The sequence below is a fragment of the Cibotium barometz genome, chromosome 36 (genome assembly GCF_041138505.1).
Source record: "Cibotium barometz isolate CiBa-2024 chromosome 36, ASM4113850v1, whole genome shotgun sequence".
In the NCBI taxonomy this organism is placed as follows: Eukaryota; Viridiplantae; Streptophyta; class Polypodiopsida; order Cyatheales; family Cibotiaceae; genus Cibotium; species Cibotium barometz.
Window position 1 is genome coordinate 15,280,991 of NC_141081.1, and position 13,441 is coordinate 15,294,431.

General features: G+C 51.0%; 1 protein-coding gene across 5 annotated transcripts in view; it reads right to left on the reverse strand.

Moving 5' to 3' along the window:
- Positions 1-13,441, reverse strand: part of LOC147617527 (protein SAWADEE HOMEODOMAIN HOMOLOG 2-like) — a 73,570-nt gene that overhangs the window by 31,132 nt on the left and 28,997 nt on the right. For 4 of the 5 annotated variants that reach the window (XR_015262235.1, XM_086775788.1, XM_086775787.1 and 1 more), the window contains exon 2: positions 3,872-3,957. Coding sequence is in view for 4 of the 5 variants with exons in the window: in XM_086775788.1 (XP_086631914.1) it covers positions 3,872-3,957 (86 nt within the window). In the remaining variant the exon portion in view is untranslated. Of the gene's footprint in view, positions 1-3,871; positions 3,962-13,441 lie in introns of all 5 variants that reach the window. The other variant, XM_086775790.1, reaches the window with a different exon arrangement.

Consider the following 13,441-nt stretch of genomic DNA (forward strand, 5'->3'; position numbering starts at 1 on the left):
CCTCCTCTGCTGTCAGATACGTGCTCATAGCCTCAGCAAAGAAGAGAAAAAGGAACGGGGCGAGAGGGCATCCCTGACGGACTGATCTGGTCAACTCAAAACTCGGCCCCCGTCCTCCTGCCATCAACACCTGGCTGTGAGCTGTGGAATATAGAGCCGCCACTCCTCGAATCCAGTCTGGCTCAAAACCTAGGCGAAGCATAGTGCCCTCTAGGAAACCCCAATCGACTCTATCATATGCCTTCTCAAAATCGAGAAGCATCACGACCAAGTCCTCACCGAGAAATCTAGCTCGGGCCGTCGCCTCCCAGAAGGAGATAATGTTGTCAAGGATACTGCGCTCCTTGACGAATCCTGTCTGGTTAGCATGAATCAACTCCCCATGGAAGGGCTGGATCCTCAAACTCAAGGCCTTTGCTAGGACCTTGTAGACAGTATTGAGGATCGTAATAGGCCTCCAATGCCGAATATCATCTGACACTCCCTCCCCCTTGGGGATAAGAAAGATCAAGCCCTCTGAAAAGCTCTGTGGCATCACCCCAGTGTCCAAAACAGGCTGAAAGCCCCTACGGAGGCCTGGCCCCAAAAGGTCCCAATAGCGCATAAAAAAGGCAAGCGTCAATCCGTCCTCCCCAGGGCAACTATGACGCGGAAGGACCCTCAGAGCCTCAACAAGCTCATCCTCTGAAAGGCGCGTACGATCTGTGACCCTCCTCTGCACATGGGCCCACACAGTCTGTCTGCAAGCATCACGTGCCTCCGTGGCTAGCTCCGCTGAAAGAAGGTCTCTATAGAACTCAGTGGCAATGGCTCTAATCTCCCCGGGCTCAGTGGCAAATGATCCGTCCTGCCTCCTGAGCTGGCGTACTCCTGCTCGAGCATGGCGGGGTCCGGTGATCTCAAAAAACTCCCCAGTCACTCTATCACCAAGCTACGTCCACTGAGAGGCCTGGCGGTGATAGTAGAACTCATGTCTCTGCTCCTCTGCCTCTCTAACCTCCTCGCGTGCCTGGCTCAGCTGGGACGCCACCCACTCACATGTAGGCACCTGCTCCTGAAGACGCTGGAGCGAAGCAAGGCTACGTCTCAAGCGACGTTCCCGCTCTCGTGTCTCTCCCAGCCGTGTCAAGGCTGTAGCGTGCAGAAAAGAGCTGAGCTCGATGAGTCCCCGGGCACACTAGCCTGCTGCATCTAGGTCAGAGCTCTGGCTATCATGCCATATCCTCTCAATGTCCTCAGAAAGACTGGGATCTGTAAGTATCCTCTCTGGGATCCTCAACTGCAAGCTGGTCCCCCGTGTCCTCTCCTCAAGTGTCAAAATAACTGGCGCATGGTCTGAAAAAGAGGTGCCAGCGAGAATGCCAACGGAGCCACCACGCTCCCCGAACCTGTCGCCCACATAGAAGCGATCAATCTGTGATAGATTAGTCCCTCCCTGCCGGCAATCCGACCGAGAGAAACTAAGACTGTCCTGAGAGCGGGAGAAAGCCTCATGCTGCCATGCATCAGTGATCCGCAGTGTCATACAAAATCGCTCCCAAGCTGCAAGCTCCGTGCCATGCACTGTGACATGACTGCCTCCCACCCTATCGGCCAGGTCCTCAAGCATGTTGAAGTCTCCCCCGACACACCAATGTGCGGCCTATATCACGTCTGTCATCTCCAGATCGCTCACATGGTGAGAAAACTCAACTGCCTGAGTCTTCAAAATACTAAGAGCGAGATCCAGAGTCCACTCCCGGTCGCTAGTGCCGCAGAGAGGGAAGGAGAAGGCCACCGCTGAATCAAGTGCCTCCTCCCCTCGGGCCGGAGATATCACCACATGAACTCTGATGGGTGCTGGCTCATGGGAGCCCTCCGCTCCAAAAAGGCGTGTGAAGGAGTACTCGAAAGCCTCCGCGCGCTGTCTAGTGTCGAGACTATCAACTGACTGCGGATAGAGGATATCCGTGAAGCACGAATCGGCATGATAGGTCTCCTCTGCGGTGCTCAAGCAAGGTCGGTGCTCAGTGCCCGCCGGACTACTGCAGGTGAGCGCCAGGGTACTGCCAGTGCCTCCCGGGGAACTGAGGCGAGCGGAGGGGGAGGAGGGGGGGGAGAAGGGGGTGGGGAAGGAGCCGCTGAAAAAGCGGGAACGGGAACGGGAGGAGGCGAAGGTGGAAGCGAGGCGGGACGGGGGGACGGGGGACGGGGGACGGGGGGTGGGGGCGAAGGGGGGGTGCTGGCATCTCCTGATCCTCAGTCTGCGCTGGGGTCTCCTCCTGGAGGGGAGCAAAGCTGTTCCTCACTGGAACCCAGTGATGGTGAGGCTGTGACTGCTGCTGCGTCAGTCTCTGGGCATGCTGTTGTGGCTGTCTCCCTCTACAGCGCCCCTGTCCAGGATGCCAATCCCGGGTCTCTATGGGCTGAGAAAGTGTCCCGGAGGTTGCCTGCCGATGGCCCGCATCTATGGGCGGGCCATCGGGGGTCTGCTGCTGCGGTGAAGGTCGGGTTCTCCTGCGAGGACAGGCCGCCACGTGGCCAACCTGCCTGCATATAAAACACTGGTTCGGGAGCCCCGAAAACTCCACTCTCCGATCGATCCATCCCCCCCTATCCTAGGTAACTGAATGACCTTCGGAAGGGAGGAGATGTCAGGAACCAAAACTCTGACCGAAGGCAGACCGAAGGCAGGCCAACTGCTCTAGCCACCACTAAAGCTGCTGGGGGGCCAGTCTCAAGCACCGAGCCCACCAATGATCCTATCCTAGAGAGGAGCGGAAGGTACTCGCGGCGGAGTCCAGGAAAGCAAACTGTGACATGGAATAGACGCTCTCCCTGCTCGGCCGCTGCTGGGTCGAAATCATGCTGCCAAGGTCTGAAGAAGGCTCGAGCGTCCCTGATGTCAAGGGGACTCATGGCTAGGACCTCGGTCACGCTCTGGGCTGTCTCGAACTCAATCTGGTAGTGTCCGCGGCCCAGTAACTGAACGTCCAGGATCTTGCCCACATTTGCAAGAAGGCGGGCCTGGAGAAGATCCCAGATCTCCCCTCTGCTGGGACGAGTGCCAACTATACGGCAGATGGTGGAATGTGCCTGGAGGCGTTCCACCTCTGCAGCGAGGCTCACTTCGTCTTCTGGCGAAAGATAAAGCCTGATGGGGGTATCCTCAGGGGCGGGCAAGGGGGCTGCGGAAGAGTCCCTCTGAGGTGGGGCGGGAGGAAACTCCATCAGAGTCTGAAGCTGAGTCGAGGGCGAAGCGAAAAACGGAGGGTCCTGCAAGAACTGAGCTGCACAAAAAAGGCGGAGCGGGGAGGGGAAGAGGGGGAAGGGCGGAAGACAGAGGGGGAGGGGTGAAAGACAGAGGGGTAGGGGCGGAAGACAAAGGGGGGCGGAAATAACAGAGGGGGAGGGGTGGAAGGTAGAGGTGGAGAAAAAAAAAGGGGGGGGGGCAGCGGGGAACGAAAGGGGGGGGCGGGGAAAGCGCGAAAAGGGGGGGGGAGGCGGGGGCAGGCAGGGGCAGGCAGGGGGGGCGGGGCGCGGAGGAAGGGGGGGGTGAAGGAGACGGGGCAGGCGGGCAAGGGGCGACGGGCGCGAAAGGGAGGGCGGGGGTGCGAGAAGCACAAGGGCGCGGAGGGGGGGGGTGCGAGCAGGCGGGGAGAGGCAGTCACGAGGGCGGGGAGTGGGGGTGCGAGCAGGCGGAGCTCGAGCAAGGGGGGGGGGGCGCAAAAGCTTCAGCGAGCCGAGACGTAGTCGTAATGCAGCCTGATGTAATTATGTTCTAATTAGTGTGACTTGGTATCCCTGTTCAATGTTAATTAGGGTATGATGATCAAGCACACTTCAGCACGTATATAACAAGAGCCCAGCTCAAAACAATGCAGTAAAATACCTGAACTTTTCAATCAAGGCTTGCAAAATCTTCAGTGATGGAGTAGCACCCTTGCTCTCCTCCCATAACTTCTCCAATTTTGCTACCTGACTTGATAAAGAAAAACTGAAATTCAACTTGATTTCCAACACCACTATTGATACAGCACAAACTAGTATACTTATTGAAGTCCAAAAACTCTAAACAACAATTAAAAAATAGCAAGCATATAATTGAAACCTAGATGCTGATCCACTTCCGGTTAATGCAAGCATACGGACCGAAAATTTATCTTTGATTACCGGATGATAATGAGAGGAACAAGAAGCTGCATGCAAAATGTAGGCGAAGTTCTAACCAAAATTATGGAACACGGCCTAAAAATTATTGATTAAACAACGAATTGAAGTGGACTCTGTTATCAGCACCCACACAATTTGAAATTCAGCTTTCCATGTTCAAAGGCATATAAATTGTCTTCCAACACCTGCTTCGTGTGGTAATCTGCATTAGCACACACAACTATGCCATACATCATTGCTTGTATCAATGGAAGATACTCCTTCCACTTGGTAAATTGGTCATAACCTTTCAATACATCAAAAGCTGACTCATTGTGGATCTCTATATGTTCATCTAATGGAGTCATGCACCAAAAACTGTTGGCAAAGCAAGGGAGAAGGACGCAATTGACAGAAAGAAAGAAAGAAAGAAAGATTTTATTAACGTCTTCCAAAAGACCGAACTCGGCCTATGAGACAAATCGGAGTACCTGTATGGGGTATCCTCTGTCATCCCAACAAAATGAAAAAGTACTGCATAAAAAAGCTGAATCTGGGTGTGCAGGGGATGGAGCTCTATTACTAGGAGAATGCAAAGCTATATGCATGGAGTATACAATCATGATATGCAACCTAGCTAGCTCCATCCTGTACCATACTGGGGGTATAAAATGGTATACATCAGTGAAGGGGGTGTCCACAGCTCCCTGAAGAACATGCCTGGGTGTGCTCTGAAGCGAGCCAGTCGCTCCGCACCCTCTCTGTGAAACTGAGCTCTGATCTCTGTCATCTCTCTCTCTGGTATAGGCGTGGTGTCCGAAAGCCAGGTGTCCTCTGTCTCCTGCGGGCTCTAAGTGTCTCTGCTCTCTGGAGAGTAATTCCCTGCCGTGTAGGGGCTGGGAGGGGTATGGATCTCTGAAAAAATGTAGTAATCTGTGTCTGTCGCCCCCCCTCTGGAGCTGTCTGAGCCTGTAATAATGTCTCTCTGTGGCGCTGTATGTCTAGAATGTATCTCCCCAGTATGCGCTGGTCTGCTGTCTCAAAGATCTGGCGTAGGGAATGTGGCTCTCTGAATAAAATGGGATATCTCTCTCTGATGGCTGTATATGCTCTGCATCTGCATACATAATGCTCCTCACTCTCCACCTCCTCTCTGCACAATCTGCATACCCTCTCCTCTCGGGGGATCCGTGCTGCTCTGCCAGTCTCAATCTCCAATCGGTGTGATGAAACTCTGAGCTGACCAATAGCCACTCGGGAGCCGTGTGGTAAAAAGCCCTCCATGTATCTAGGCCTCTCTATAAATCCATCAACAGTGATACTCATGAAGTGATCTCTGTAGTATAGCATCTTCGGTGGAAGAGGCTGTGTAGGCGATATCCATGTCTCTCGTGTATAGAGCTGCCATAGATCCTGTCTCAATACTCTGTTCCTCTCACTATGAGAGAGACGGATATGTGGTGCATCCCTGTCATACTGGAATGGTGGTAGATGATCCATGTCTAGGCCATGCTGTGAGAACCAATGTGTGACCTGTGCATACCATGACCCTCTATCTCCTGCCTCAGCCAACTGTCTAGATGCCTGAAAAGCTCTGTATGATAATCTGTCCTGTGGCATCTCTCTGAATCTGTCCAGCAGGCATATAGTCTGAAATATGGCCTCTACCATCATAGGAGGCGCAGCAAACTCTGCTCGGATAATGTCATGAGGTACTGACGGTTTGCTGCGTATCATGCGTGCCATCATGAGGGCCTGTGGTCTCTCTATCTGTGTCCACCAATGGGTAGCAAGGCCTGGCGCCCATACTGTTGCTCCATACATCAATGCCGGTGTGACTAATGTGTCAAATAGCCACCCCTTCGTCCGGGGTTCCTGAAAATGCGCCTGGTGGCACTGTCTCTCTAGCATAGCCAATGCTGCATATCCCCGTGTCAATCTAGCTCTGGCTGCTGAACCCATGGTAAAGCGTGTGGCTGCTGCAGAGAAGGTAACCCCTAGGTACACATATGATGTCACCACCTCCACCTGGCATCCTGCGAGAGTGAATGTCAGCTAACTCCTGCCCTGTCTCGATGTATGAAAGACCATAACCTTGGTTTTCCCAAGGTTCACAGTAAGACCCCTCTGTGTGCAGAAATCATCGAGTGCATGTAGATGCTGCTGTAGACCACCTGGGGACTCAGACACTAATACAATATCATCAGCATAGAGCATAATATGTACTGAGGTACCTGCTAAATCAACTCCATCTCCGCCTCCCCGTGTAATGAAGTCAGCCACCTCATCAATGTATAACCCAAATAGCGTGGGGGAAAGTGGGCATCCTTGCTTCACACCAATGGTGCTAGCAATAGTCTCGGACATACCTCCTGGACATCTGACTCGCCCAAAAACCTGCTCATATAATGCATAGATGCCCCATGTCATATCTGCTGGTATGCCAAGAGACTGCACGCGCTAAAAGAGCCTCTCTCGTGGTACTGTGTCAAATGCCTTGCGGAAATCCACAAAGCAGCAATAGAGCTTTCTCTTCCTCACTCTGGCCTGATCAATCATACATCTCAAAGTGAATACATGGTCAGTGGTAGAGAAAGCTCTCCTGAAGCCTGCCTGCCCTGATGAGCGTAAACCTGCTCGCTCAACATATAAGCTAAGCTCTTGCTCCAGCATTGCACCATAGAGTTTGGCCAGCACGTGGCCAACCATAACCGTCCTGTAGTTGCTCGGATCGAGCATATCCCCTGTTTTGTGAATCGGCACAATGGTGTGCATCGTCCACTCCGCAGGCAAACCCTCTGCTAGTGCCCTGTTAAACAGGTGTGCAAGAAAAGGAGCTAAAGAATCTACTGCATATATGAGATGCTCACCCTGCAGGCCCATATGGTCGGCGGCCCGTCCATGCTGTAGGCGGCGGATAGCTTCCTGTACCATCGAGTGGGTAAAGAAGCTAGCTGTGGTAGGTCGAGGCTCCTGTGGCTGAGGTATAGGTGGCTGCTGTGGGGCATGGTATAGACCCTCTGCATATGTGTGCCATGTCTGTGGGTCTACAATAGGTGTCGGGGTCCGGGGCTCTCTGAAGTGCCGCCATGAGACAGGGCTATCTCTACTCATGAAGAAATGAAAGATCTCTAGCTCCTACATCTCTGCGAAGGCCCGCCCTTTGCGGCGAGTAAGTCTCCTCATCTCTCTCCTCGACTCCTGCTCTGTGATGGCTCCCAAGGCTCTCTGTATGCGGAGTCGTGAGTACAGGGCTCTGCACTCGTCATCATACCATCTGTTCTGGGGCATAGTCCCAGGTCTCGCAGGCTCTCCTGAGTGTACACGATGTGGGAAGCTCTGTAATGCAGCCGTGTGTAGGAGTGATGCGAGCTGGGCTGTAATGGTATCCATAGATGCCAGGGGATCCATGAGTAGGAGCCCATCCTCTACTCTGCCAGTGTATATGTCTGCCATGTCATGTGTGAAGTAGATGGTAGTGTGTGGCGTCGGTATGTGGGGGGCTGGTGATACTGGTGATCCGGCTAGTGAAAATGCCAAGTATGTATGATCTGCCCCAATAGGACGAGGTGGAATGGAGAATGAGGTGACAAGCTGTGATGCCTCCAAAGACCCCATAATGTAGTCTACCACCGTGCCTCCGGTCCGTGTATGACCCCCATGTGGGAAGCATGTCAGCCCTCCTGATCCCGGCCACTGTAGCATCCCGTTATAAATAACGAGACGATGCCTGGCTCCCAACTCTAGTAAGTGGTCCCCATAATGTCCTCTGTCTGGTCCAGTGTCCTCTGATGCCCGACTAGCCCCTATCTCCTCTGGATCCACAGAGTGGAGGATCTCCATGTCATCATAGTCATACACCTCACACTGTCTGCTCTGTGTGTGGGCATTGAAGTCGCCCGTAAGAAATACTTCCCCTAGTGTAGAATAATGCATAATCTCCTCTGACAGACAAGTGTATGGCGAGGCTCCTATCTCCTCCTCCTGTGGCATGTCCTCTGTAATGACATAGGAGGATCCTGATGGAGAAAAGTAACATAGAGCTATGTATATAACCCTGTCCTATGAGAGCTGTAAGCTGATCCACATGTATCTGGCCTCTGGATCCTGTGCTACCACTCTCAGTCTCCCCTGTAGCTCCCGTCTGAATAGGACTGCTACTCCCCCCGACCCTCTCGAGGTACCCTGGCGTGTGGTCCTCCTGTATGCTGACTCCCACTGGAATCCCTCTACTCGAGGTAGTCCTCTCTCTGGGCTCTGATGTGTCTCTGTCAGAAGTATGATGTCTCTCCCCACCATAACATGCTCCAGTCGTCCAGGCTGCACCCATAGTGAACCATTACAGTTCCATACTGCTATGTGTATCTCTGTCAGTGGCCTGGTCTGTGTCCCATAGGCCCCAAACCGCTAATCCATGGGCCGGCCATCAATGATGACCCGACCATCTCGATAGAAGGCCTTCTTGCCTTCTCTCCTCGCGTGTAAGACTCGTGGCATGCAAGTTCTCCTATGCTCAAGCTGCATCCTCGTGAGATCATCATCCAAGAAAATAGGAGCTCCCTCTAAACCCCGTAGTATGACCCTCTTCCTCATGAAGGTGACCCTCTCCGTCTCTAAATTATGCTTGCATTCTCCTCCTAAAGGATGGGCAGCACGTATCCTTGTTGTGGGGCACGATTTTTTTGAGCAACGTTTTTGGGGTCATTTGGAGCTGCCATTCGTGGAATAGAAGGTCATTTTTGTGGCAGGACTGTTCAGCCAACTACTGTTGTTGCTGACTTCCATTGCAAAAACAACAAGTTTTCACTTCAAATTTGAGTCATGACTTCGCTATCTTCTAGTACAGTGTTCATGGATAAGTTCAAGGGAGAAGGCTTTCCCACATGGCAAACCAAGATGCAGCTGCTACTTATGCGTGAAGGAGTCTGGGATGTTGAGAACGACACAATTGATGCACTTGATGCATAAAATGGTTGAAATAAACAGTGTGATGTGTGATGGTCAATAAGGGTCCTCTGCCCTGGGTTGTCCCCCAAAAATGTGTATTGGTTTTACTTTGATATAATGTATTGACACCCAGTTCAAAGTAAGGAGGGGTGACGAGTGATGGTTCTCACTGCCGGTCGCAAGCTGACTCAAAAGTCACTATCACACGGGAGGTGTTGGATAGTTGGACTTGCTCTTTGCAGTATTGCGGTGGAGGGGGGATCGGTCTACTCCTTGCGTGTTGGGTCTCACACTCTTTGTTTTAAGGGGGGATGTTGAGGAAATCAGTCAAAGAGTGTGTATTTGTGAGTCTTTGTGTGAGAGAGTGCCACGTGGGAGTTATCCCATAAGCATATGGTACTTGAGTGTGTGTTCACTCTATAAGAGTGATGTACTTTCTTGTGTGTCACATCAATCAAGTCAACCTCTCTTGGTCTACACGTGAGTACTTTTACATTGCTTTCATTTCCATTTCAGTATGTTTGCCATCTTTCCTTTCTGCACCTAGAGTTAGCTTGCTCCATTGTTCCTTCACATATATGCTGAAACACTAACTGTACCAGCTGTACTAGCTGAAATTAGAACTGTACTCATTGTTGTACCTGCTGAAACCCTAACCATACCAGCTGTACTTGCTGAAATCAGAACTGTACTCCTTTAAGTGTCCACACATGGCCTCATAATTGTGTGGGCACTTAATGGAGGTGCCCACCATTAACTCTGGTCGGCTCTGCCACATGGTACAAGGGGCTTGGACGAAGTTGGACCCCTCCACCTCCTCTCCCCCATTCTTCTCCACCTTTTTCCACTCTTCCTTCTCCTACAAGCTGGCGCCCATCTCTCCCTCCCTCTCTTCCCTTTTCTGCAGGTCGACTACTCCCTATACCTGCAGTACTTGTTGTACCTGCTGTACCTTCTGTACTTGTTGTGTACCTACTGTGGGCCCCTGTTGTACTGTGTACCAGCCACCATACATGCTGAAACCCTAACTGTACCCGCTGTACTAGCTGAAATTAGAACTGTACTCATTGTTGTACCTGCTGAAACCCTAACCGTACCAGTTGTACTTGCTGAAATCAGAACTGTATTCACTGTTGTATCTGCCAAAACCCTACCTGTACCTGCTAGCTTTACCGGCTGTACCTGCTGATGGCACTTGTTGTACCGGTTGTACTAGCAATACCTTCTTTTTTTTTTCTTTGTTTTTCAGAAAGAGACTTCTATTAAGTATGAGAAAAACATACAACAATCACAGCTATAAGCCAGAAAAGAATAGAATCACCCCAATATGTAAGGTGATTTCAAACACTCAGGAGCATCATGATGCCATGTAAGACCTGTGGTACTAAAGGAAAAGAAGATGCCATGGTCCCATTCCTGCATAAATATCACACGCTTCGCCTGCGCTGAACGAGAGGGCCCCTGAATGTGAGCCCAAGTAGCCATAAGAGTATGGATGATATCACCCCATATAGTACTAATGCACTGAGACCCAAAAATCTGGACACCCTCAATAGCCTCCGGGCATCTAGCTCTCCAGATCTGCCATGCTGTAATACTGGCAATAATCTCCCAACTGGTGTCAATCCTCTGTCTAGGGCATGTATAATCAGAGTGAGGAACATCCTGCAATAAACCATGCTGGGCAATACCTCTACGAATGAAAATAGCAGAATCTGTACCACTACCCTCATAAAAAAGCTGCGGACCGGACTGGGAGAGCCAAGCAACTGCCCCCCAAGTCACATGCATGGCTCAACCACTCAATTTGCCCATAAGTTGGGCTACAGGACCCCAAATCTGATGTGCAGTGCTGCATCCCCATAAACAATGTTGTACGGTCTCAGAATCTGCCGCACACCTAGGACAAGAAGGTGCTACACCGAAAACTGATCTCCACTGATTGGTGGGGAGACCACCATGTAAGAATAACCAAAAGAAATGGGAGATCTGGCTCCTTCTATATGAGTGCCAAAGTCTATGCCAATATCTGCGCTGTATCACTGGAGAAATATCATAGCTCTCCCAATGAGGCCTGAGTAGGGATCATATGCATCTGTCGAGTGAGGTGAAGCCTGGCATTCCGGACAGTGAAACTGAAAAAAGGAAGGCTTTTCAAAGCATCGAAGGCATCAATCCACTCCCACTCTCCTGAATCCCATTGAAGATATCTGATAGGACTGCACCACTGTATAACCACAAACACCAAGAGCCATGAGTCACTATCTGAGGAGAAGGGTCAATGAACCAGTGCTTCCCCGAGCGACCAACAATCCTCACTGGACTAAGCCCAGTATATCTGGGATGATCTCCTCCATACATCTCCTCAATCTCCCACCAGGCATGATAGAATAAATGAGGCAATCTGTATCCTCCTGGCCAGGGAGAGCAATGACCTGAAGAGGTATGCCTATCGTCGGTCAGCCTCGTCCAAAGACCTAGGAAGCCTTAAAATATCTCATGCTTCTCCATGCTCTAACAATGGCTGCAATAAGAGGGGATGATGGTGCCCTAATATCAGCCTCTGTGAACAAAAAACGTATGCTCGGCATCTAGTCTCTCCCGACCCTGGGTGTACATCAGGAAATCTGAGACAAGAAAAAATCCTTCCAAGGCTCGGTGCCTGGTAGGAAACCTCTGACCACAAGTTTGCAAAGCAACGCCCTGCACTGAACATCCAGATCGATAATATTCAAGCCCCCCTCTCTTTTGGGTTGAATAACTGTGAGCCAAGCCACCCTGGCAGGAGTGTCTGAGGTGCCATCCAAACCCAACCAGAGAAAATTGCGGATCAATCTCCGCAATTGGCCAATGCACGCACGAGAGAAGCACCAACAAGAGGCAATAAACCAAGCTCAGGCAAGCAAAACCTGATTAACCACCAAAGCTCTGGAGGCTAAATCTAATCTCCTGGAGCTCCAATGGAGGAGCTTCTTCCGGATACTCATAAGTACCGGAGCAAACTGCTGTGCAGGAGAAATATCAATCCCAACTTGGCATCCCAAATATCTAGCAGTGCATCCTCTGCTGATCCAAGTAAAACCAAGCTCTGCACCCCAATCAACTCTCGGTGAATCACTATCCCAAAAACCAACAGATTTGTGCCAATTAATGAGTGCCCCTGCTGCCAAACAGAAATCCTCTAGTGCTACCCGGAAGGAACACAAGCATATATGTGAAGCCTCCAAAAATAGGGCTGTGTCATCAGCTAACTCAGAGTCAACCAATTCCTCTTGACTACGAAGAGGAGTGGAGCGGAGAAAGATGCTCATGGCCTCTGCAACTATGATATATAATAATGGGGCTAAAGGCCAGCCCTGTCGTACTGAGCGAGAAATCTGAAACCTCACCACAAGCAAGAACTCTACTGTGGGCATCACGATACATGCATGACACTCCCTTGATCCATCTCTGAGGGAAGCCCATATGGCTAAGAGTACCCTCAAGGAAGTCCCAATCCACTCTATCATAGGCCTTCTCAAAATCCAAGAGAAGAATGGCTAAGGGCTGATTGCTCGCTTTAGCCCATTCGACGGCCTCCCAAAACGAGAAAATGTTATCAAAGATGCTCCTACCGTGTAAGAATCCATTCTGAGTATCATGATTAACATCCTGCAAAATTGGCTGCAGTAGTCTAATGCTCACTACCTTAGCAAGAATCTTATAGGCAGTCCCAACTAAGGTGATAGGTCTCCACTGGCCAATCAATGTCTTATCCCCGCTCTTAGGAATAAGATAAATAAGCCCCTCAGCGAGAGAAGAAGGCATAGAACCTGTGTCCCACATCTCCTGCAAAGCCGATGTGATCTCAGCTCCGATCTCATCCCAAAAAGTATTGAAAAAAACAGGGAAGAGGCCATCCTCCCCTGGACACTTACCATGAGGTAAGGCATGAAGAGCATGACTGAACTCCTACATAGAAAAAGGGGCATCCAGAGCGGCACACATCTCCTCAGTGATCAAATGTGGCAATGCATTCCAAACCTTCCTCTGTGCCCTGTGTCTCAAATCAGAATGTGGCTCAGCACTAAGAAGCTAGCGATAGAAATCAATGGCAATCTATCTAACCATAAGAGGATCTAAGTGAAGAGTGCCATGTGAATCCTGCAACAGCCTGACACGATGTCACCAATTGGCCGACCATTTGGTCCATTCCTACTTTTTGCGTCTCGTTCACTTGAGGCCAGGCCGGTGTCTCATGTGAAGAGGCCAGTATTTTGCTGACATGGACGGGAGCCAGACTGGTGCCACCCGTGTGTTAGCAGGATGGTGTCATATGGACGGGAGCCAGATCAGTGCCACCCGTGTATGACCTGGACTGTGT